The 24,971-nt window shown below is 35.4% G+C and overlaps 2 protein-coding genes across 2 annotated transcripts; both read left to right on the top strand.

Moving 5' to 3' along the window:
• The first annotated feature begins 2,590 nt into the window (after window positions 1-2,590).
• LOC101888728 (cytochrome P450 4d8) lies at window positions 2,591-9,173 on the top strand. The gene is made up of 4 exons (XM_005189731.4): window positions 2,591-2,772; window positions 2,850-3,306; window positions 8,095-8,666; window positions 8,731-9,173. Exons 1-4 carry the CDS (start codon window positions 2,610-2,612, stop codon window positions 9,072-9,074), a joined length of 1,536 nt encoding a protein of 511 aa, XP_005189788.1. The 5' UTR covers window positions 2,591-2,609; the 3' UTR covers window positions 9,075-9,173.
• Window positions 9,174-13,198: 4,025 nt separating this feature from the next.
• On the top strand, window positions 13,199-17,912 carry LOC101888909 (cytochrome P450 4d8). Its single transcript, XM_005189732.4, has 4 exons — window positions 13,199-13,417; window positions 13,500-13,956; window positions 16,858-17,402; window positions 17,465-17,912. The coding sequence occupies exons 1-4, from the start codon at window positions 13,255-13,257 to the stop codon at window positions 17,809-17,811; spliced, it is 1,512 nt and encodes a 503-aa protein (XP_005189789.2). The 5' UTR covers window positions 13,199-13,254; the 3' UTR covers window positions 17,812-17,912.
• The last annotated feature ends 7,059 nt before the right edge of the window (window positions 17,913-24,971 follow it).

Below are 24,971 nucleotides of genomic sequence, written 5' to 3'. Positions count from 1 at the left end.
GGGCCGACTATATGATACCCTTGTACATATTTAGTAGAGCTCTCGTCACGAAAGTATTTATTTCAAGGAGATCATACCACCTACCAACACTTGGGTTTAGAGCAGTTATAGTTTGGTTTCAGAGGGAACAAACAACTAACTAACATATTCACTTCGAGAAGGATTATATTAAAAAAAAATATATAGGAGCCTAGTTGGAGTGATATTACCCATTATTTGCACATTGAACCTGAAATCGTTATAACGGAGCTAGATCCAAATCTTAGACGATCTCGATAAAATTTGGCAAAGGTTTTTCCGAGCTCTATAAGATATATGGTACCAAATATCATTGTTGTCGAATGCCTATTATGAAAGTAGGGGACATAAACATGAAATCGGATGAAAGCTATAGCTTTATCCGAACCGATTTTCATTAAATTTAATGTACTTGCTTCTACACTGAATTCGGACGGATGTGCCAAAATTCAGGTCATTTAGGCTGATATTGCCCATTTGGGGCACAATTAACCCGAAATCTTCAATAATAAAGCGTGGACCTATACAAATAATGTTTTGCAGCAATATTTAGAACCTGCACACATTTTTAATATCAAGATTAAAAGAAATATGTAAAATCTGCGTTTTTACTATCCGCCATGTGAAAACTTGACTTTTGGCTATGGCCCCTTTACTTTTGAAGTAAATTTATTGAAAAAATGGGGCCAAAACCTTCGAAGGCCGAAAATCAAAATTAACCGTTATACCAAAAAGTGGCCTTACATTGGACAGTTTTTTTGAGAAGTTAAACTACCCACTGAACACTGAAAGAAATTTCAAAGTATAGCTGATTTGGATTGAAATACTATCGTGGAAAACATAAAAATAATTTTTAATTTTAATACTTCGCAATTGATCTAAATCCAGAATTAAATTGAAAGGTGGACAAGGTAAACCATTGTAACATGATTTGTACCATTCATAACATTTGTAAACTTAAATCATTCATTTTCTAAATGTCCGCCATATTACTCCGAAATTTAAAATTTTTGCTCTTTTCACTCACTCAGAAATAATGATGTAAATTAGAACATTTCTTAACCTTCACGTACGAATTTTGGGAATATTCCGCCTTATCTCAGTCCTAATACAAAATTTCAGAGTGTCTTTCTCAGATGCAATTCGAAACATTTTATTTGAAATTCGAGAATTGTTTGTAATATGTAATATTTCAATTGTAATTCGAGATCTCCGCTTGTTATTTGAAACGTTTTAATTGCAATTCGAGAATTTCACTTGTTATTGGTTATTTGTAATTAAATTTTTTCCATTTTTAATTCGAATTATTTCATTTGAAATTCGAATTATTCCATTTTAAATTCGAATTATTCCATTTGAAATTCGAAATAGATTAAAAAATTTTTTCGAATTGGCTTCATATTTGCTTTGTTAAATAACAAATAAAATGATTCGAATTACAAATAGAAAAGTTGGAATTACAATGAAATATTTCGCATTTCAAATGGAATTTTACGAATTTCTTTTATGACCTAAAACCACTACAAGGCTAAGTTTAAGTTTTATTTCCAAAACCCCCCTTATGTCATGTCCAGAATTTTATTGCCAAAACCATATTTTAGTACAATTTTGTATTTAATTTATTTTAAAAGAAATCAATCACATACGAAAAATCGAAAGGATTTTACAGTTATAATGTCGAACAGGTAAAAAAGCAGCTAAGTTTGGCCGGACCGAACTTTTAATACCCTCCGAAAACTACCACTTAAATGAAAACGGTTATATGGGGACTATACGAAGACGTGGACTTGCTTACAACATTTTTTGTCACAGGCTGTAGTACCGATTACGAACTTTAAATTCGAAATTTAAAATAATAATGGTAAATAATGTCACACAAATCTTAAAAATACCGAGTATCGGGAGGTACCGTCATATGGGGGCTATACGGAGACGTGAACCTGCATACAAAAATTTATGTAGCACCCATTACGAACTTCAAACACGAAATTTTAAATAATTCCGGCAAATAATGTCGATAAAATCATGAAAATACCGAATATCAGAAGCTACCGTTATATGGGGGCTATACGAAGACGTGGACTTACATGGTCCATTTACGAACTTAACCTGCCTAATGGTAAACTATGCATGTATGCAAAGGTTTAGCCTTCTATCTCATTTCGTTCGAAAGATAGCGTGATTACAACAGACCGACATCGTAAGATTATCTTAGAATTTTACGCTGATCCAGACCTCGAGTTTCTCACAAGATGAAAAAGGCATTCGAATATGGGATTTTTAAATATCTATCAACATGGAAAACAATGTTATATTATAATTTTTAATGTTCACGTCAAGTATCTCTGCAGGGTAACACATAATCGACCCCGTCCAACTATAGCCCTTCTTATCTATTTTTAAATAAATTCAAATTTAAAGTGTGCAGCAAAATTTAAATAGCGACAACCACACGCAATTTGTGACGATTAGATAGATTATCGCATAATATGCCTTAGCTGCATAATGATAAGATTCGATTTCTTCTGTTCTTGGGTCACAAAAAACAAACAATTGTCAAATTTAATCATTCCTCAAGTAATTGCCTTAGAATGAGCACAGTTTTATTAGTCGTAGCTCTGACACTATTTGTATTGGCCTTTTTAAGCCATGTAACGACAAAACGAAAACGTAAAGCTGTTAAAAACATAGTTGGACCCCACAATTTGCCGATTGTGGGGGCAGTACATTTCGCCTATCAACTGAATCCCGAAAGTAAGAAGCAGAAGAAAGTGTTGCCTCTATTTGTTGGTATTCTCTTCACTAATACCTTACCCTTTTCGTATTTAAAGATTTCCTTCAACGGGCTCGTGAAAATTCTCTGAAATATGGGCCCATTCACAAAGTGTGGGCATTTAATCGTTTGATTATTGCCTCTGCCGATGCCGAACTAAATGAACAGATTCTGACCAGTACCACGCACATAACCAAACATCGTCTGTATGGAGTTCTCTATGATTGGCTGGGCAATGGCCTGTTGACCAGCGATGGTCGTAAATGGCACTCACGACGTCGAATTATTACACCGGCATTTCATTTCAAAATTCTTGAGGAATTCTTGGAGGTATTCGATCAGCAGTCTAAAGTTTTGGTGAACTGTTTGTCGCCAATGGCCGACGGCCGAACCACATTCGATGTTTATCCTTTTGTATGTGCTGAAACATTGGATATCATTGCGGAAACGGCCATGGGTACTAAGGTAATGGCTCAGACTGGTGGTACGAAGGAGTATACGAAAGCTGTTGAGGAGTAAGTAAATTATTTCCGATTGTATTGAGGTATTTGAAATTTTTAAAAAAGGAAATAATAATTAATGCTTCAAATAGGAGTCGATTCTGTTGAAAATGTTGTTTAGAGTTGTTAAAAATAATATCAATCAGAATGAACACTTTAAGGCTAGCTGGTTAAGCAGTCAATACAAATGTATGCATATGTATTTACAAAACATACATCTGAACTTTACATCTTTATATCCTGCGCCCTACTGTACATGTTGTGTTCGTTGGAATTATAATTTTCGATAGTCGAAAAAAGAAAATTGTTGCTGAATCGCGCTAAGTGTGTGCCGGAATTTTTTCGAAATTCGAGTAAATGGCAGAAATCTCCAAAAATAAATAAAAAAGCTCTCCACAACTATGTTCATCAAAGTAAAACTAGTAAGAAAGTCTTAAAGTCGGACGGCGCCGATTTTATGATACCCCACAGCTCTTTGCTAATTTAGTAGAGCTCCACATAACAATTAAAAGTTTTTATGGGAGAATTCAATCATACACGTTATGATTATAATTTAAAGTTCAAAGGTCTAAATATGCCGAAGCATTTGTATCTTTTAAATTTTGACTTGTATTGCCCATTTGGTGCACAATTAATTTAAAATCGGATAAAGATATATAAGGGAACTATATCCAAATCTGAACCGATCTCGATAAAATATGGCAAATATTTTTCTGAGCTGTATTTCATATATTTCCCTGAATATCGTTGTTACGGAGTCCATATTACGGCTGTGGGTAACAAATATAACAAATCGGATGAACAATATATATGGGAGCTATGGCTATATCTGAACCGATCTTCACCAAATTTAACATACTAGCTTCTATACTCAATTCGGTCATAAGTGACAAATTCCATCCTCTTTGGACAAATATTAGACGTTTGGTGCACAATGAAAGGTAAATCGGACGAAGTTATATATGGGAGCTATATCCAAATCTGAACCGATCTCGATAAAATTTAGCAAAGGTATTTCTCAGCTGTATTTGATATATTTCCCCAAATATTGTTGTTACAGAGTGCATATTACGGCTGCGGAGGACAAAAATAACAAATTGGATGAAAAATATATATGGGAGCTATAGCTATATCTGAACTGATTTCGAATACTTATTTGCAGACCTAATTTGGTTGTATGTGCCAAATTCCATACTATTCCGGCTGATATTTCACGTTTGGTGCACAATAAAAGGCAAATCGGACGAAGATATATACATATAAGGAGCTATATCTAAATTTTTACCGATTATCTCGAATTTCAATAGGGTTCGTCCTTGGGCCAAACAAATGATTTGTGCAAAATTTCATTTGGATCGGGCAATAAATGCGAATTGTACTTTGTTTACAAAAATACATGGATAGACGGACGGCATGCATAAATCGACTCAGAATGTGATTCTATGCAGATCATAAAAAGGAACTATGGGTCTATCTTGTTCCCTTTTGCCTGTTACAAACAAATGCACAAAGACATAATACCCTGACCACCTTGTGGTGTAGGAAACAATAACAAGTTAAAAAGTATCAGTCTTTGCTTTGCCGACAGATGTATACCCTCAGCCAATGTTTGATTATTTAAATTTATGTTGTCTTCTGTTATGGTTATTCAAATTGTTGGCCTTCTATGGAGAAGAAATGGATAAATTCCGATAAATGACATATTCATATCAGATTTCTGGTTAAGATAAATATTTAGATATCTCCACCATCTTTATAACATATCTTGTGTTGATGAAAATATTGAGATGTACCTAGTCTGAATGCAATCGATAATAATTTCGCGTTTTATGAGCTTATTCAAAATTGAAGCATGTTCAAAATTTTGACCCTTTTTGGGGTCCCATCTTCATAGCAGATTCCTTCTTCTAATGGGATATGTGAAATATTAAGGGAACCGGGTGCTTATTTCGGATTTTATAATCGTTTTGGTTATTCAACATTTTGACTCTTTGTGGGGGAGGTACCAGAAGAAATGTTCCGATCTCTACCATCTTTTTAACAGATCTTGTGTTGATGGAAATATTGAGATGTGTTGAGATGTGGAATCGGATGTTTATTTAGCGTTTTATGAGGTTCATAGATATTCAAAATGTTGCCCTTTGTGGGGGATGTACCCTCTCCAGCCATATGGCTGGGGGTATAATAACCCAAATAGCAAAACCCATTTTATTACCAAATTTGGTTGGAAATTGTGGCAGAAACCTTCAAAATACCGAAAATCGGGAGGTACCGTTATATGGGGGCTATACCTAATCAAAGACTCATATAGCCCATTTTCAATACCAATCAGCCTGCATATAATATAAACCTTTTGTGCCAAATTTGAAAGCTCTAGATTAAATAGTGTGGACTCTATCGTAAAAAGACAGATGGCCATATAATAAATTTCTTAAGCTAATTTTCATTTCGGGTTTCATTTTGTTATAGGTCTAGCATATACATTTCTTCTAATTTCGCAGTTGTAGTTCAGAAAGCAAATGTTCGTTATGCTGTAGGGTTCCGCTTTGTTATTTCCTTAATGGCACTGATTACATTTTTCGACTTGTTTATGCTACTTGCAATTAGCTTCTGTTCAACGATTTCCAAAAAAAGTATGTCAATCAGCTGTTTTATTATAGAATTTAAAATGTGATAAGAACCATACATTCTTATCACATACGAAACTGTGGGTAATGTTGATATTAGGTGTGTACAATAACCCACTAATTTGTACTGATAATTACAAAATGTTGTTTGATAACCCAAAAGTCCAGTTAGTGAGCGGGAGAGGAAAGGGTAATTTTCATAATAGATTCATTAAGATTTTGAAAATTCCTACTTTAAAAAAATTGTCAGAAAGAATTATCCAGTACCATCAGCTGATTGAGAATCAGCTGTTTTTACATTTTTTTAAAATTATATTGAATGAAAGCAAAATGTTTCGGAAATTGCATCAAATTTCAGAATAAGTTTAGATTTGTTCGAATTGGTCACCTTTGGCACGAATTATGGTCTTCAAAATGCCAATGAAACAATCACCCGCTCCCGGAATGTTGGTCTGCGATATTTTGGCCCATTATCGGCAAAGCGCTTGCTTGAGGTGATCGACACTTTTGTATTTTTTAGTGCCAACCTTACTTTCCAATATACTCCAGACACAATAGTCCAACGGATTGGTATCCGAGATTTTAGTGGCCATTGTGCGCTGGAAATGAAGCGAGGAACCTCATTTTGTAACCATTCTTGGGTGGCGCGTGCTGAGTGCGATGGTGTTGAGTCCTGTTGGAATGTCCAAGGTCTGCGGCCAAACTATATGCGTGCCCAAAGCTTTAATACACCCTCCAGAATATTTTCGCTATAATATTCGGCATTTATTCTGATGCCACGGTCGAATAATACGAGCGGAGAACGACCGTCGGCTGTCATGGCGGCCAACACCATCACCATGGCCATCGCTTGAGTTCTGTTGGCCAACCGAAGGTGCACATTTTCAGCTGACTTCTTTGGCAAGTAAACACGATCATTTTGTTTGTTTACAACTGCTGGACAACGAATGTTTTCTCCTCGGAGAAAACCAAATTCGCCAGTTCACCACTTTCGGCCAAGCAAAGCAACTCTTTAGCTCTTTTGCGTCTATTTTCATTCTATTGCGGTGTAAGTTCTTGCACTTTTTGGAATTTCAATGACTTTACCCCGAGCTCATTTTTCAATATTTGCCGAATGAAATATTGCGATACGTTCAGCTCAAGAGCCATTTTTCGGCCACTGCGTCGCGGGTTTCGATCAAGTACTTTTTGAACCATTTCTGCTGATCTTGCTTCTTTGTTCCGTCCACTTCCTTGACGTCGAGCTAAGCTACCAGTATCACGGCAACGAGCGATGGTACGAGACGCAAAAGATTTATTCACATTGAAATGCTGGAGTGCTCTAAGGATAGCCACTGGTGGTTTTCCAGACAAATATAAAGAAATCACACTATCACGCTTGAATTCCATCACGAATAACTTTTTTCTGCAAAATTCTCACCAAAATGCTTTTGTACGCTTTTGCTTGCAAAGTATAATGAGCTGTCACTGGAATCACAACAGTCTGAAGTTGGTTGCAATTTTTTCATCCTGTATATACCATACCCTAGAAAATTATGTGTTGCGTGTATTATAAATTTGATTTATCCAAACAATATTTAACACCTCGGAATATTGGTCTTGCACATAGAATGTAACACATGGATTTTCCTATCTCGCTGAGCCGAGTCGATCAAGCTATGTATGTCCGTCTCTTCATGTTAATTTGTATTCACGCCACAAGTCGGAATTATGGCCCGATCCTCACAAAATTTAGCATGGAGGTGGGGTTAGAGACTGAATAAAGGCGATTACAAAATATTTCGAATATTCGATATTTTTACGAGTTTAGCCACATCTTCTACAGAATTTAAAAAAAGAAATATGTATAAATTGAAGCTTGAGTCAAAATTTATAATTTTGATTAGTTACAAAATGTGAAAGGATAAAAAGTCAAATGGATCGTTGGGGGCATTTTCCATAATTTATTTCGTTATAATCAGGATTCGGGGATTTTGGTATACAAATTTTACATCTTCTTCTTAATAATCAGATTGTCTTTTGAGTCCTACATTTGAGCCGCATTTTAGCCCAAATATGAAATAAATTAGGATGTAAAATACTCAACGAAATTTTACTTCTGCTCAACAATAAAACGTCCACTTCACCTGTAAATGCAAACTTGAATATGAACTTTTTCTTTATTTTGTCTTTGCAGAATGACACGAATGATGGCATGGCGCTTTCTACGATTACACATACACTCCGACTTTATCTTCTCCATTCTTCATCCATTCAAAAAGATGCAGATGATGAGGAATTTACGCATAATGCATGAGTTCACAGATAAGGTAATCAATGAACGACGCAGCACACTGAAAGCTTCCTTGGCGAAAGCAAGCCAGGAGACGGCCGATGATCAGGAGCACTTTGATGTTGGCCAGAAGAAGCGAATGGCGCTGCTGGATGTCCTGCTGCAGTCGACAATTGAGGGTGAACCCCTGTCCAATGAGGATATACGCGAAGAAGTCGATACATTTATGTTTGAGGGGCATGATACCACAGCTACAGCCCTGAGTTTTACCCTGCATATATTGGCCCGCCATCCAGAGGTCCAGGAAAAACTCTTGGCCGAAATTCATAACGTCTATGGAAAGGAGGATCCCAAACCATTTTCTCTGATGAATTTGAATGAATTGAAATATATGGAATGCGTAATTAAGGAAGCACTGCGCATGTTTCCGCCTGTTCCCATAATTGGTCGGGAAATTAAGGAAGATTTAAAATATAGTAAGTATATTCAAATTTGATTTTCGTTTACAGTATATTAAACCAATTCAAATCTCTTCCCTAGAACACTCGCAACTGGGCGAAGGAATAATTCCGGCTGGTTCGGAACTCATTATTGGCATTTACAAAATGTCACACGATTTATTTACATTTGAAGATCCCTCAGAATTCATACCCGAACGTCACGAAAAACCTCTGAGCAAAAGCTTTGAGTATCTGCCATTTAGTGCGGGGCCACGAAATTGTATTGGCCAAAAATTTGCCATGTACGAAATGAAAGTTACCCTGACCAATGTAATTCGGGAATATGAGTTACTGCCGCTGGGTGAGGATACCAAAGCGATACTGGGTATTGTCTTACGTTCAAAAACGGGCATGCAATTGGGTCTGAGGAAGAGAGTGAAGTAGACGACACCCTATATTGTTGACTGATATTTGTGATATTAATACATGTGATAATGTTTAGAAAATTAAAATAAAATTTGAATAATTAATGTAAGTTTTGATTCCAGTTCTGTGAGGCAAAATACATTCTTTATATAAGCCACATAGTTCGTTGGAGAGAGGGGTAAGTGAAATGGAAGTGGAAAATGGTTTAATTGTGCACCAAATGGCCAATATAAGTCCAAATGACCCGAATTATACAAAATATACATGAAAATTGGGGAAAATCGATTTAGATATAGCTATAGCTCCCATATATAGGTTTCATCCGATTTGGTATATAAGCCCTCACATGCGTAATAAGCACTTCACAACATTTTTATTTGGTACCAGATATCAGATACAGCCCAAAAACACCTCTGTGAAACTAAATGGGATATAGCTCCCATATATATCTTTATCAGGTTTGTTGTGCACTAATATCAGCCCAAATGGACTGAAGTTTGGCAATTAAAATTTAATTCATCCTAGAAACCAGTACTTCAAATTTGGTGTAAACCGGTTCAGATATAGCTATAGCTCCCATATATATATATATGTTTTATCCGATTTGGGGTTTACAGTCCCCCACAAGCGTAATATGCATTCCACAACAATGATCTTTGGTACCAGATATCACATACAACTCTGATATAGGTGTATTAAAGTTTATCAAGATCGGTTTAGATTTGGACATAGGTCCCATATATATCTTCAACCGATTTCGGGTGAATTGTGCACCAATATCTGTCCAAATGACCTGAATTTTGCACCATTGACCGAATTAAGTCTTGAAGCAAGTGCATCAAATTTTGAGAGAATCGGTTCAGATATAGCTACAGTTCCCATATGTATGTTTCATCCGATTTGGGGGGCTTAAGTCCCCCACATGCGTAATATGCACTCCACAAGCATGGTAGTCGGTACCGAACATTAGATACTGCTTGGAAATACGTCTGCCAAATTGTATGGAGATCCGTTCAGATTAGGATATTGCTCCCATATATATCTTTATCAGGTTTATTGTGCACTAAATGGCTAATATCAGCCAAAATGGACTGAATTTTGGCAATTAAAACTGAATTCTTCCTAGAAACCAGTACTTCAAATTTGGTGTAAATCGGTTCAGATATTGCTATAGCTTCTATATATATATATATATATGTTTTATCCGATTTGGGGTTTAAAGTCCCTCACAAGCGCAATATGTATTCCACAACAATGATCTTTGGTACCAGATGTCAGATACAACTCTGATATAGGTGTATTAAATTTTATCAAGATCGGTTTAGATTTGATTATAGCTCCCATATATATCTTCAACCGATTTCGGGTTAATTGTGTATCAAATGGCCAATATCAGTCCAAAAGTACTGAATTTTGGTATATCCGACCGAAGACAGCATAGAAGCAAGTACATCCAATTTGGTGAAAATCGGTTCAGATATACCTATGGCTCCCATATATATGTTTCATCCGAATTGGTGTTTAAGTCCCTAACATTCGTTATATGCATTCGCCAACTTTTGTACCAGATATCTTATAGAGCTCAGAAATACGTTTGCCAAATTTTATCGAGAACGTCTAAGTTTTGGATATAGCTCCCATATATATACTTAATTCGATTTCAGGTTTGCAAATAATGGTTAAGATCAGACCAAATGGAGTGAACGTTTCCATATTGTGAACTCGGCTCCGATATGTATTTTTTAATATAATCCTTCTCATGCACTCTATAGCAATGTTATTTGGAATGAAATATTAAAATGTCTCCGTCAAATTTAGTGAAAATCGATTCAGAATCCGTTTAAAAGATAGAGTTTTTAAAACATCGGTTGTGAACTTTACGCTGTATTATTTTCAGAAGTTACAAACGGGATGACAAATTTATTGTACACTTCTTTCTGTGTACAAATATATTTAATTTGCCAAAATGGCTTTGGCTTTTCTTATCGTCCATTGAGCAATTGAATAATCTCAACCAACAGGGGGCCTTAGACCATTTTGTTATCAATGCACCTAATTCAAATAAAGAAATAAACAAAAATCAAAAGTGTTTTTGATACTTTCTACTTCACTTATATTTAGCGATTCAATATGGAAAGGCACATAACAAAACGTACACGCGACTTGATCTAAATTATTTTACCCTTCACCATTAGATGGAGAGTATATTGAATTTGTCATTCCGTTTGTAACACCCGGAACTAATCGTCGTAGACCTCATTAAGTGCATATATTCATGATCAGATAAAATAATGAAATTTGACATAGATGTTTGTAGTAATCTTAAGAAGTTTGATATTTGAAGTGGGCTACATTGCTACACAAGCTTTTCGCCCCAATTTCCAACCAAATCAGTTGTAACTAAAATTTTCGAAAACTTCTCAATAATAATATTATAGGACCAATTTTGGGTACAGCCCCATATAAAAATATTTCCTAATTTTATCAATTTCAAAGATTTTCAAAATACCACATATCGGTGGGTTTCGTTATGTGTGCGTTATACGAAAATGTGGACATATGCATGGAACTTGTGCATAAAATGTTCCGCCACCGAAACTAGAAACCATTGCGAACTACAAACACAAATTTTTAGACAAATCCGTGGAAAAATCTGGCAAAAGTCATCAAAATACCGAATATCGGGAGGTGCCGTTATATGGCAGCTATACCAAAACGTGGATAGATATATTTAATCCCAGACACAAAACAAAATGCTCTGCGTAAAAGCTCTATGTACGTCAAGTAATGTGGGCTGTATCGTGATTTCAACAGACAGACTTTTCAAGGCGGGGGTATAAAAATATATGTCTGTGCAAAATTTGAAGAAAATCAGACATCTATAACCAATTTTGGGGTATAATTGTTAGTCATAATTTTTACCTTTTGTGGGGATGTACAAGAAGAAGTAAGCCGATGAATTCTATATTCTCATCAGATCTTTGATTGAGCAAAATATTTATAAATGCCTAGTTTGAAAAGAATCGCCGACTTGTTTCGCACATTATGAGAGATATAAGTACTGCAAACCATGAACCTTTGTGGGAGAGGTACCAGAGGGTATAGACCGATATTTATCATTTTCACCCCGGGACGTGCGTTGGTAAAAATATTGGGATACATGAATGTGATGCTTATTTTACATTTTATGAGATATACAATTATTCAAAAATTTGACCCTTTGTGGAGGAGCTACCAGATGGAGTAGACCGCAAGACCGATATATCCCACCTTCTCACCAGATCTTTTGTTAATAAAAATATCGGACTATTGTTTCACACTTTAAAAGAGTTATAGTTAATCTCTTTTAAAGAGTTATAATTATTCCAAGTTTTGACCCAAGGTGGGGGAAGTACTTGATGGAGTGGGCCGATATGGACCTTGTCCTGATAAATATAATGGGATTTGCAAAAGTTGAACAGAATTTATTAATCCTTTCTTGTTCTATGAGATAATTTTTTCTCTTTAAAAGAGTTGTAATTGTTCCATGTTTATGGAGTGGTCCGATATGGACCTCGCGTTGACATAAATAATGGGATTTGCAAAATTTGAACATAATTTAAACTTACTTTCTTGTTCTATGAGATAAATTATTTTCTATTAAATTTTTACGTTTTTTGGGGGAGGTACCAGAAGGAGTAGACCGATATTGCCCATCTCCGAACGCGATTTAAGTTTGAAAATAATAGTACACCCTTCGAGAGTTATCGTTCGCACCAGCCAGACAGACGGACGGACGGACGCCCCTAAATCGACTCCAAATATCCTGAAACGGATTTGGTCCAAAGAGACCTAGGATGTAAAACTAGGATCATATGGCTACAGAGCCTCATCGAAATAAAGATGAGGCTCTTAAGCCATATGACCTTATAATTAACAGGCGTAAAAAGAGTGGTGTGACTCACATATCATTAAGTAGGGTGGGGGTCTTTATATTTCAAATCGATTCATAGATTTTGAATTAAGAACTCTATCCACAAAACAGCCTCTTTCTTTTTTTCATTTTAAATGAATATTTGTTAAATGTTATTATAAACAAATACCACGATTAGATTATCTCAAGTTGTTGTATATACTTTAGGCCGATAAGATTCATAATTTGAATGTCAAATACTGGCCAAACAAACAAAGGCATTAACGCTTTAGCCTCCGCTCAAGAATGTCCACCGCATTAGCTGTTATTACCTTATCTCTGTTTATTCTTGGATTTTGGATTCATTTGTCACAAAAGCCCAGACGAGATGCAGTGAAGAACATAAATGGACCATATAATATACCCCTGCTGGGGGCTTTGCAAGAATCTTATGGTCTAACTCCGGAAAGTAAGTCAATTTCAAAACCACTTTGTTGTGTCATACACACACACACCCACACACTTCTTGTTAATTCGGCTTTTATTTGCAGATATCTTTGACAAGTCCTTTGAAATGGGTTTAAAATATGGCCTAGTTTTAAAGGCGTGGATTTTCAATCGTTTGATTATTGCAAGTGGCGACGCCGAATTAAACGAACAACTCTTAAGCAGTACCGTTCAGATTCGTAAGCACACATTGTACAGCATCCTCCACGAATGGCTGGGCAATGGCTTGTTGACCAGTGATGGCCACAAGTGGTACACACGACGTCGCGTAATTACCCCAGCATTTCATTTTAAAATTCTTGAAGAATTTGTAGAAGTATTCAATCGCAATTCAAAGACTTTGGTGAATTGTTTAGCCACAAAGGCCGATGGTAAGAGTGCTTTCGACGTGTATCCGTTTGTGTGTGCCCACACACTGGACATAATTGCCGAAACCGCAATGGGGACAAAGGTGAATGCCCAGACGGGTGGGACCAAGCAATATACGAATGCAGTTTTGGAGTAAGTAGATTGACATAAATCGACACAAAGTGCAAAAAACGTATCTTTTTCTGAACCCAAATATACAGGGTGAGATAAAGAACTGCAACAAAGTCAAACGCCAAAATTTCTCAATTTTTTTTAATTTTATTGAATGGAAACAAAAAATGTCGGAAATAGCATCAAATTTTAGAATTAGTTTAGCTTTGCTGAAATTGGCCACCTTTGTCACGAATATAGCCTTCAAATGCCCAATGAAACCGTCACACGCTGCCCGAATGTTGCTCTGCGGTATTTTGGCCTATTCCCGGCGAAGCACTTGCTTGAGGTGATTGACACTTTGGTATTTTTATACCCACCACCATACATAGTATAGAGGATATATTAAGTTCGTCATTCCGTTTGTAACTCATCAAAATAATCATTTTAGACCCAACAATTATATATATACTTGATCAGCGTAAAATTCTAAAACGATTTAGCCCTGTCCGTCAGTCTGTCTGTTCTAATCACACTACGGTCAAAACGAATTAAGATAGGAAGCTAAAATTTTGAACAGATCTGTCTTTTTTCTGCAGGCAGGTCAAGTTCGAAGATGGCCTATATCGGTCCACGATATCGTATAGCTACCATATAACGGTACCCCCCATATTCGGTATTTCGGTGATTTTAGCCAGATTTTCAATGGAATTGTCTGTAATTCCACACAAGGAGTCCCTTGTGAGTACCCCCTTTACCCCCTGAAAGAGAATTGTCTATATAGGTCCACGATATTGTATCTCCCCCACATAACTGTAACTCCCGATATTAGGTATTTTAATGGTTTTAACCACATTTTTTAATGAAATTGTCTGAAATTCTACACAAGGAGTTCTCTGTGAGTACTTTAGCCCCTGAAAGTAATTTTTTTATATAGGTCGACGATATCATATGGCCCCCATACAATGGTGCCCCGCGATATTGGGTATTTTGATGATTTTAGCCATATTTTTCAATGGAATGGTCTTATAATCCACAAAAGGAATTCTTTGTGAGTACATAACCCCCTGAAAGAGAGTTGTCAATTTTTTTTTTTTGAAAATTTTCAAGCTTTTTCCAAATAGTGGAAGGGTATAAAAAGTTCGGCCCGGCCGAACTGATCTGCTTTTTTACTTGTTTTTATACCCTACACACAAGGTGGTCAGGGTATTTTTTTGATTGTTTTTTTTTTTTTGTCCTCCACAGCCGTAATATGCACTCTGTAATAACGCTATTTAGGTAATTATATCAAATACGGCTGAGAAATACCATTGATATTTTTTTATCGAGATCCAAATAGTGGAAGGGTATAAAAAGTTCGGCCCGGCCGAACTGATCTGCTTTTTTACTTGTTTTTATACCCTACACACAAGGTGGTCAGGGTATTTTTTTGATTGTTTTTTTTTTTTGTCCTCCACAGCCGTAATATGCACTCTGTAATAACGCTATTTAGGTAATTATATCAAATACGGCTGAGAAATACCATTGATATTTTTTTATCGAGATCGGTTCACATATATCTTCGTCCGATTTGTCTTTTATTGTACACCAAAGGTGTAATATCAGCCCAAATGTTATGGAGTTTTGCACATACGACCAAATTAACCCTGAAAATAAGTATATCAAATTTGATGGAAATCGTTTCAGATACAGCTATTGCTCCCATATATATTCTTCATTCGATATGTTAGTTTTGTCCTCCGCAGCTTTAATATGCACTCTGTAACAATGATATTTAAGGAAATATATCAAATACAGCGCAGAAATACCTGTGCTAAATTTTATGGAGATCGGTTCAGTTCTGGATATAGCTCCCATATATATCTTCGACCGATGTGCCTTTTGATTTCCACCAAACGTGTAATATTAGTCCAAATGGGATTTGGCACTTTGGACCAAATTGAGAAACAAGTATGTCAAATTTGGGGAAAATCGGTTCAGATATAGCTATAGCTCCTCTATATATTGTTCATCAGATTTGTTGAATTTGTCCTGCACAGCCGTAATATGCACTACGTAACTACGGTATTCGGGGAAATCTATCAAATACAGCTGAGAAATACCTTTGCCAAATTTTATCGGGATCGGTTCATATTTGGATACAGCTCCCATATATATCTTTATCCGATTTCAAGCTAATTGTGCACCAAATGGGCAATATAATTCCGAATTTAAAAGATACAAATGCTTCGGCATATTTAGTCCTTTGAACTTTAAATTATAATTATAATCATAGAGCGTATGATTGAATTCTCCCATAAAAACTTTTAATTGTTATGTGGAGCTCTACTTAATTAGCAAAGTGGTGTAGGGTATCACAAAGTCGACCCCGCCTGACTTACTTTCTTTACTTGTTTTAGAATGATGAAATTAACATAAAATTTCACTTTAATCAGAAGTTATCAAAAGAAGCAATATTCCATATAAAACTCCACTATAAATCTCGCTGTTCAATAGCAAGTCTGAATTGTGGATAATTCCAAGTGGACTTGATATTACTCGTTTGTAGATACACACCAGCACAGGGACCACTATAGGTTGAGATATATGTTTGAAAACATTTAGTATAGAGTTTTTAAATTTGACAGAGATCTTTATCATCACATGGTCCACTTTTTGGAGTAGTACTAAATGACACTATATTTTCCACATTTGTTTGCCCAAGGAAACCCCTATTTGAATTCGGGATTATATGAATATACATGTACACATACAGCAGAAAAAAAACCTCGTCAAATTTAGTAGAAATTAATACAGATTTCAAAGTTCAGCCGTTATAAAGTCGTAACTAGCATTTAAAAAGATCACTATTGGAATCTCGGACCCGACCGGCCTTTGGCCGTTCCATACAGGTGTAAGAAAAAGATAATTACTAACTTTTTAATCGAAACATTACAATTTCAGAATGACTAAAACGGTTGCATGGCGTTTTCTGCGCATTCATCTGCACAGTGATTTCCTCTTTTCCGTACTGCATCCCTTCAAAAAGAGGCAATCAGAGAAGAATTTAAAAATAATGCATGATTTCACCCACAAAGTGATCAAGGAGCGACGAGATGCCTTGGAAGCATCATTGAAGAGTGCCAATGGAGATGTGGCCACTAAAAAACGAATGGCTTTATTGGATGTCTTGTTGCAGTCAACAATTGATGGAGAACCGCTGACCGATGAAGATATCCGTGAAGAAGTCGATACCTTTATGTTTGAGGGCCATGATACCACAGCCACTTCAATGGCATGCTCCCTTTACATTTTAGCCCGTCACCCCAGAGTGCAGGATAAACTCTTGGCCGAAATCAATCAAGTTTATGGCGAAGATTTCTCCAAGCCCATAACTTTGCAGAGTCTAAACGATCTGAAATATATGGAGTGTGTGATAAAGGAGTCGCTGCGTAAATTTCCCCCAGTACCGTTAATTGCTCGAAATCTTACAGAAGATTTTAAGTATAGTAAGTATAATATGTTTAAAATTTCCATTATTGGAAAATAAATTGTAATCCTCTTCCCACAGCACACTCGATCCTTGGCGATGGAGTTATACCAGCTGGCTCGGAATTCATTGTCATTGTCTTTGGCATGGGATATGATCCGCAGGCATTCGATAATCCGCTTAATTTTATTCCTGAACGCCATGAAAACCTGGATTTAAAGAGCAGTTTCCAATTTATCCCATTCAGTGCTGGCCCACGCAATTGCATTGGCCAAAAGTTTGCCATGTACGAGATGAAAGTCACTTTGATCCACGTCATCCGATCGTTCGAATTGTTGCCATTGGGCGAAGCATTCGTGCCCGAGCTGGGAATTGTTCTACGTTCCGTCACTGGCATGCAATTGGGCTTGAGGAAGAGAACCATTTAAATTTTCATGAAAGACAAATTGTGATATTTTTAATAAAAAATTACATACTCATTGAGACAAACATGAGCCTCGTTGCAGAACACAATTTTGCGATTTTTTTAATTTTGCTTAAACAAGCACAAATTTTGAAAATGAAATTCGGAGGATTGAAGTGATGCTGGACAGTAAAAAAGAAATACCCAATAGAAAATTGAATTTTGACATAAAGGTAGCAATAAATAAGTGGGATTTTTCATACTTTGGTATAACCCCTATTCTTTATAGAATCTCGAAGTTTCCTACGTAAGTAAATATTGATACGAACCCATATGTGCAGCTCTGTTTTTCGGAATCAGTACTGAATTTTGTGCTCTTAACGCCAAATAAAATTTGATATTAACCAGTTTCTTAGGCATTAATTATTGAACATTTTAAAACGGCTATAATTCCTTACATATTGAGTTTTCGGCGATTTTAGCTATTATTTGTGATCACTTTTTAAAGCTTAAATTATTAAATATTTTAAAATGGTCATAACTCCTTAAATATTGAATTTTTGACGTTTTTAGCTATTATTTGTGATCACTTTTTAAAGCTTGAATTATTGAATATTTTAAAATGGCCATAACTCCTTTAATATTGAGTTTTCGGCGTTTTTAGCTATTATTTGTGATCCATTTTTAAAGCTTGAATTATTGAATATTTTAAAATGACCATAACTCCTTATATATTGAGTTTTCGGCGTTTTTAGCTATTATTTGTGATCACTTTTTTTAAGCATGAATTATTGAACATTTTAAAATGGCGACAACTCCTTAAATATTGGGTTTTCGGCGTTTTTAACTATTATTTGTGATCACTTTTTAAATCTAGAATTATTGAACATTTTAAAATGGCCATAACTCCTTAAATATTGAGTTTTCGGCGTTTTTAGCTATTATTTGTGATCACTTTTTTAAGCATGAATTATTGAATATTTTAAAATGGCCATAAACCCTTTAATATTGAGTTTTCGGCGTTTTTAGCTATTGTTTGTGATCACTTTCTAAAGCTTGAATTATTGAATATTTTAAAATGGCCATAACTCCCTTAATATTGAGATTTAGGCGTTTTTAGCTATTATTTGTGATCACTTTTTAAAGCTTGAATTATTGAATATTTTAAAATGGCCATAACTCCTTAAAAATTGAGTTTTCGGCATTTTTAGCTATTATTTGTGATCACTTTCTAAAGCTTGAATTATTGAATATTTTAAAATGGCCATAACTCATTTAATATGGAGATTTCGGCGTTTTTAGCTATTATTTGCGATCACTTTTTTAAGCATGAATTATTGAATATTTTAAAATGGCCATAACTCCTTAAATATTGAGTTTTCGGGGTTTTAACTTTTATTTGTGACCACTTTTTATACCCTCCACCATACTATGGAGGGTATATTAATTTTGTCATTCCGTTTGTAACTCCTCGAAATATTCATGTCAGACCCAACAAAGTATATATATTCTTGATCAGCGTAAAATTCTAAGACGATTTAGCCATGTCCGTCTGTCTGTCTGTGAGTCTGTCTGTCTGTCTGTCCGTCTGTCTGTCTGTTGTAATCACGCTATCTTTCGAACAAATTGAGATAGAAGGCTAAAGTTTTGCACACATGTATTTTTTCCCAGTAGGCAGTTTAAGTTCGTAAATGGGCCATGTTGGTCCTAGTTATCATATAGCCCCCATATAACGGTACCTCCCGATATTCGGTATTTTGATGATTTTAGCGACATTATTCACCGGAATTATTTCAAATTTGGCATTTGAAGTTTGTAATGGATGCTACAGCCTAAGACAGAAAATTATCTGTGTCTGTAGGCGTCTTCCTGTAGGCCCCATATAACGGTACCCTCGATATTCGGTTTTTGATGATTTTAGCGACATTGTTTACCGGAATCGTTTCAAATTTGGTATTTGAAGTTCGTAATGGATACTTCATCCAAAGTCAAAGAATGAGCCATGTAGGTCCACGTCTTCATATAGCCCCCATATAACGGTACCCCCCGATATTCCATATTTTAATGATTTTAGCGACGTTATTTACAGGGATTGTTTCAAATTTCGTATGTGAAGTTCGTAATGGATACTTCAGCCCATGCCAGAAAATTGTCTGTGCAAGTCCACGTCTTCGTATAGCCCCCATATAACGGTACCCCCCATATTCGGTATTTTGACGATTTTAGCTACATTATGAACAGATTTTTCTTCAAGTTTCGCATTTAAATATTGTAATAATTTATGACAAAAGTTGCCTATGCAGGCCCACGTCGTCGTATAAGCATTCGGTATTTTTAAGATTTTAACAGAATTTTTAACGGGTTTTATTTTTTGGAAATTGCCAAATTTGTACCAAATGGTGGAGGGTATTAAAAGTTCGGCCCGGCCGAACTTACAGCTTTTTTACTTGTTTAAGCATGAATTATTGATTATTTTAAAATGGCCAAACTCCTTAAATATTGAGTTTTCGGCGTTTTTAACTATTATTTCTGATCACATTTTTTATACCCTACACCACATAGTGGTAAGGGTATTATGTCTTTGTGCATTTGTTTGTAACATGGAGAAGGAAACGAGATAGACCCATAGTTACTTTTGAGAACCTTCATAGAATCACTTTCTGAGTCGATTTATGCATGTCAGTCCGTCTGTCCGTCCGTCCGTCTGTCCATGTATTCTTGTGAACAAAATGCAGGTCGCATTTATTATCCGATTGAGATGAAATTTTCCAAACAATATTTTTTTTGGCCCAAGGACGAACCCTATTGAAATTGGTGAGAATCGGATCAAATTTAGATATAGCTCCCATATATATCTTCATCCGATTTCGGGTTAAATGTGCACCAAATATCCACTATCAGTCCAAATTACCTGAATTTTGGCACACCCAACCGAGTTCGGCCTAGAAGCAAGTATATCAAATTTGGAGAAAATCGGTTCAGATATAGCTATAGCTCCCATATATATCTTTCATCCGATTTGATCTTTAAGTCCCTCACATTCCTACTATGCACTCCACAACCGTGATATTTGGTACCAGGTATTAGATGGAGCACAGAAATAGCTGTTTTAAATTTTATCGAAATCGGTTCAGATTTGGATATAGCTCCCATATGTATCTTCATCCGATTTCGGGTTAATTGACCACCAAATGGCCAATATCAGCCCAAATGGCCCGAATTTTGGCACATGTGGCTGAGATTAGCCTTAAAGCAAACACAACAAATTTGGAGAAAATCGGTTCAGAAACAGCTATAGCTCCCATATATATCTTCATCCGATTTCGGGTTAAATGTGCACCAAATGTCCACTATCAGTCCAAATTACCTGAATTTTGGCACACCCAACCGAGTTCGGCCTAGAAGCAAGTATATCAAATTTGGAGAAAATCGGTTCAGATATAGCTATAGCTCCCATATATATCTTTCATCCGATTTGATCTTTAAGTCCCTCACATTCCTACTATGCACTCCACAACCGTGATATTTGGTACCAGGTATTAGATGGAGCACAGAAATAGCTGTTTTAAATTTTATCGAAATCGGTTCAGATTTGGATATAGCTCCCATATATATCTTCATCCGATTTCGGGTTAATTGACCACCAAATGGCCAATATCAGCCCAAATGGCCCGAATTTTGGCACATGTGGCTGAGATTAGCCTTAAAGCAAACACAACAAATTTGGAGAAAATCGGTTCAGAAACAGCTATAGCTCCCATATATATCTTCATCCGATTTCGGGTTAAATGTGCACCAAATGTCCACTATCAGTCCAAATTACCTGAATTTTGGCACACCCAACCGAGTTCGGCCTAGAATCAAGTATATAAAATTTGGAGAAAATCGGTTCAGATATAGCTATAGCTCCCATATATATCTTTCATCCGATTTGGTGTTTAAGCCTCTCACATTCGTAATATGCACTCCACAAGAATGATATTTGGTACCAGATATAAGATACAGCCCAGAAATAGCTGTTTGTAATTTTATCGAAATCGGTTCAGATTTGGATATAGCTCCCATATATATCTTCATCCGATTTCGGGTTAATTGTGCACCAAATGGCCGATATAAGTCCAAATGGACTGAATTTTAGTACATCGGACCAAATTCAGCCTAGAAGCAAGTAAAAGTCAAATTTAGTGAAAATCGGTTCAGATATAGATATAGCAACCATATATATGTTTCATCCGAGTTAGTGTTTTAGTCCCTTACATTCGTAATATACTCTTCACAGGAATGATATTTGGTACCAGATTTCAGATAAAGCCCAAAAATAGTCGATTTTAATTTTATCAAAATCTGTTCAGATATGGATATAGCATAGCCTAGCATACTCTTCACATTATTCTAACGATTTCAGGTTAATTGTGCACTAAATGGTCAATATCAGCCCAAATCACCTGAATTTTCGTACATAAGACCGAATTCAGTCTAGAAGCTAATATGTCAAATTTGGAGAAACCCGGTGCAGATATAGCTATAGTTCGTAAAATGCACGATAGAATTAGATAGATTTTGATTTTGTACCAAATATCTCATAGAGCTCTGAAATGCCCTGTATAAACCTTTTTACGAGAGCTCTACTAAATATTCATAGTGGTGTAGGGTATCATATAGTCGGCCCCGCCCGACTTTTGAGCATTCCTTACCATAAAATCGCCATAACTCCTTAAATATTGAGTTTTCGGCGTTCTAAGCTGTAATTTGTGATCACTTTTTAAATCTTGAATTATTGAATATATTAAAATGGCCATAACTCCTTACATATTGAGTTTTCGGCGTTTTTAGCTATTATTGTGATGACTTTTTTAAGCATGAATTATTGAATATTTTAAATGACTGTAACTCCTTAATTATTGAGTTCTCGGCGTTTTTAACTGTTATTTGTGATCGCTTTTTACAGCTTGAATTATTGAATATTTTAAAATGGCCATAACTTCTAAAATATTGAGTTTTCGGCGTTTCTATATATTATTTAAATATTGAGTTTTCGGCGTTTTTAGCTATTATTTGTGATCACTTTTTAAAGCTTGAATTATTGAATATTTTAAAATGACCATAACTCTTTAAATATTGAGTTTTCGGCGTTTTTACCTATAATTTCTGATCACTTTCTAAAGCTTGAATTATTGAATATTTTAAAATGGCCATAACTCCTAAAATATTGAGTTTTCGGCGTTTCTATCTATTATTTAAATATTGAGTTTCCGGCGTTTTTAGCTATTATTTGTGATCACTTCTAAAACTTGAATTATGGAATATTTTAAAATGGCCATAACTCTGCAAATATTGAGTTTTCGGCTTTTTTTAGCTATTATTTTTGTCACCTTTTAAAACTTGAATTATTGAATATTTTAAAATGGCCATAACTCCTTAAATATTTAGTTTTCGGCGTTTTCAGCTATAATTTCTGATCAATTTTTAAAGCTTGAATTATTGAATATTTTAAATGGCCATAACTCCTTAAATATTGAGTTTTCGACGTTTTTAGCTATTATTTGTCATCACTTTTTAAAGCAGAATTATTGAATATTTTAAAATGGCATAACTCTTTAAATTTTGAGTTTTCGGCGTTTTTAGCTAATATTCGTGATCACTTTTTAAAGCTTAAATTATTGAATAATTAAAAGTGGCCATAACTCCTTAAATATTAAGTTTTCGGCGTTTTTAGTTAATATTCGTGATCACTTTTTAAAGCTTGAATTATTGAATACTAGCTGGCCCGGTCCGCGTTGCCGGCCCGTAGTTTTACTCTTTAATGCAAATTTTGCATAGCATAATATTTCACAAATCTAGCTCATAAAGGTGAACAAATTTTAATATAAATATTGATTCGACTAAATAGAAATAAATAACTATGGAAGGAGGGCAAAATGATTTCTGAATAGTCAAAGTTAATTACGCTTTTACACCCATTACCATAGCACCTCAAATTGCGCATTAGAGTCCCCAAAAAGTCTATGTTCTTGTTCATAGTAAAATTCAATGACGATTAAACAATACCCGCGTTGTTGTTCGCCAATCGGTAAACATCACTATAGATCGGCGGGCCTGGGGACTATATGGGGACTGTACCAAAATATTTACGTATGTTGACATTTTTCTGTAAGATGGTTCTCTACTCACAAAGTAGCCTAAATACAGCAAATAATGGCCAAATCAGTTGAAAAACGTGGCCAAGACCACGGTCACAGCTGAAATCAGGGATACATTTATATAAGGGTTATACCAAAACGTGGCCCAACCAATATTCTCTTGGGGGTTACAAATTCCATAGAAAACAAAATTTTTTTCTGACCACCAATTAGATGTGAAATTGGACTTGGGGATACTCCAATGTGGGGACTTTACTTAAATAAATTCCTATGTGACAATTATCTGTATGATGGTTCCCTACCCCAGGGTAGCATAAATACAATTTTTAGCCAAATCAATTAATGAATGTGGTCAAGACCAAAATGGGCCCTACTCTGAAAATTTCAAATTTTATGCGAAGAGGTTCTCTACCTTCTTAGAAACAAAGATGCCAAATATAGCTTAAATCATACGATGGTTATATAAATATGAAATCAGGTTGTACCCTTACCCGTCAGTTATGATCGATATCATAACCTGCAAAAGCGATTTAAGGTATCTTGAATGTTTGGGAAGAATTTCTGGAAGGATAGAAATCCTTTTCTTACTAAGAGTCCCATTCGCTCTACTATTTTCCACCCTTTATATTCGGTATTTTTCTGATTGTACATTGGACGGATTATTGTGACAGGAAAGAAGTAGTTCCACGCTTTGAAATGAGCCCCATTAGGCTTCTTCGGTAATTTTTGTTTGTTCAAATGTGTTCGCATCTTCCAGCTGAACCACGATGTCGGCCCTGGAGTTCAAAGGTAGATGTCAGTTAACATCGTATTTCCCTCTTATTTCATTTTTTGGTGAAAATTTGTATATAGTGAAAAATTATTCTTTATTTTGTTCACAAAAAATCCACTGAATTCAATATGATATTACAAATTGAGAAAAATTGACAAAAGAAGAATAACAAATTGAAAAAAAATCTTCAACTGCAACTGTTTAAAGATCCTTACAAAGTTTATCAATAGAATGTACTTTTATTTTAAAATTCAATTCCATTGGAAGTTTTTT

Source organism: Musca domestica, unplaced genomic scaffold, assembly GCF_030504385.1.
Source record: "Musca domestica strain aabys unplaced genomic scaffold, Musca_domestica.polishedcontigs.V.1.1 29, whole genome shotgun sequence".
Classification (NCBI taxonomy): domain Eukaryota; kingdom Metazoa; phylum Arthropoda; class Insecta; order Diptera; family Muscidae; genus Musca; species Musca domestica.
Note: the sequence above shows the minus strand (reverse complement) of the source record. Positions and strands in the feature narration are given on the sequence as shown.

Excerpts from the sequence above, each read along its gene's own strand:
- LOC101888909 (XM_005189732.4), top strand. The coding sequence starts at position 13,255 with ATGTCCACCGCATTAGCTGTTATTACCTTATCTCTGTTTATTCTTGGA. Across the intron at positions 13,957-16,857 it reads TATACGAATGCAGTTTTGGA|AATGACTAAAACGGTTGCAT; the intron begins GTAAGTAGATTG and ends TTACAATTTCAG. Across the intron at positions 17,403-17,464 it reads TACAGAAGATTTTAAGTATA|CACACTCGATCCTTGGCGAT; the intron begins GTAAGTATAATA and ends CTCTTCCCACAG.
- LOC101888728 (XM_005189731.4), top strand. The coding sequence starts at position 2,610 with ATGAGCACAGTTTTATTAGTCGTAGCTCTGACACTATTTGTATTGGCC. Across the intron at positions 2,773-2,849 it reads CTATCAACTGAATCCCGAAA|ATTTCCTTCAACGGGCTCGT; the intron begins GTAAGAAGCAGA and ends TCGTATTTAAAG. Across the intron at positions 8,667-8,730 it reads TAAGGAAGATTTAAAATATA|AACACTCGCAACTGGGCGAA; the intron begins GTAAGTATATTC and ends TCTCTTCCCTAG.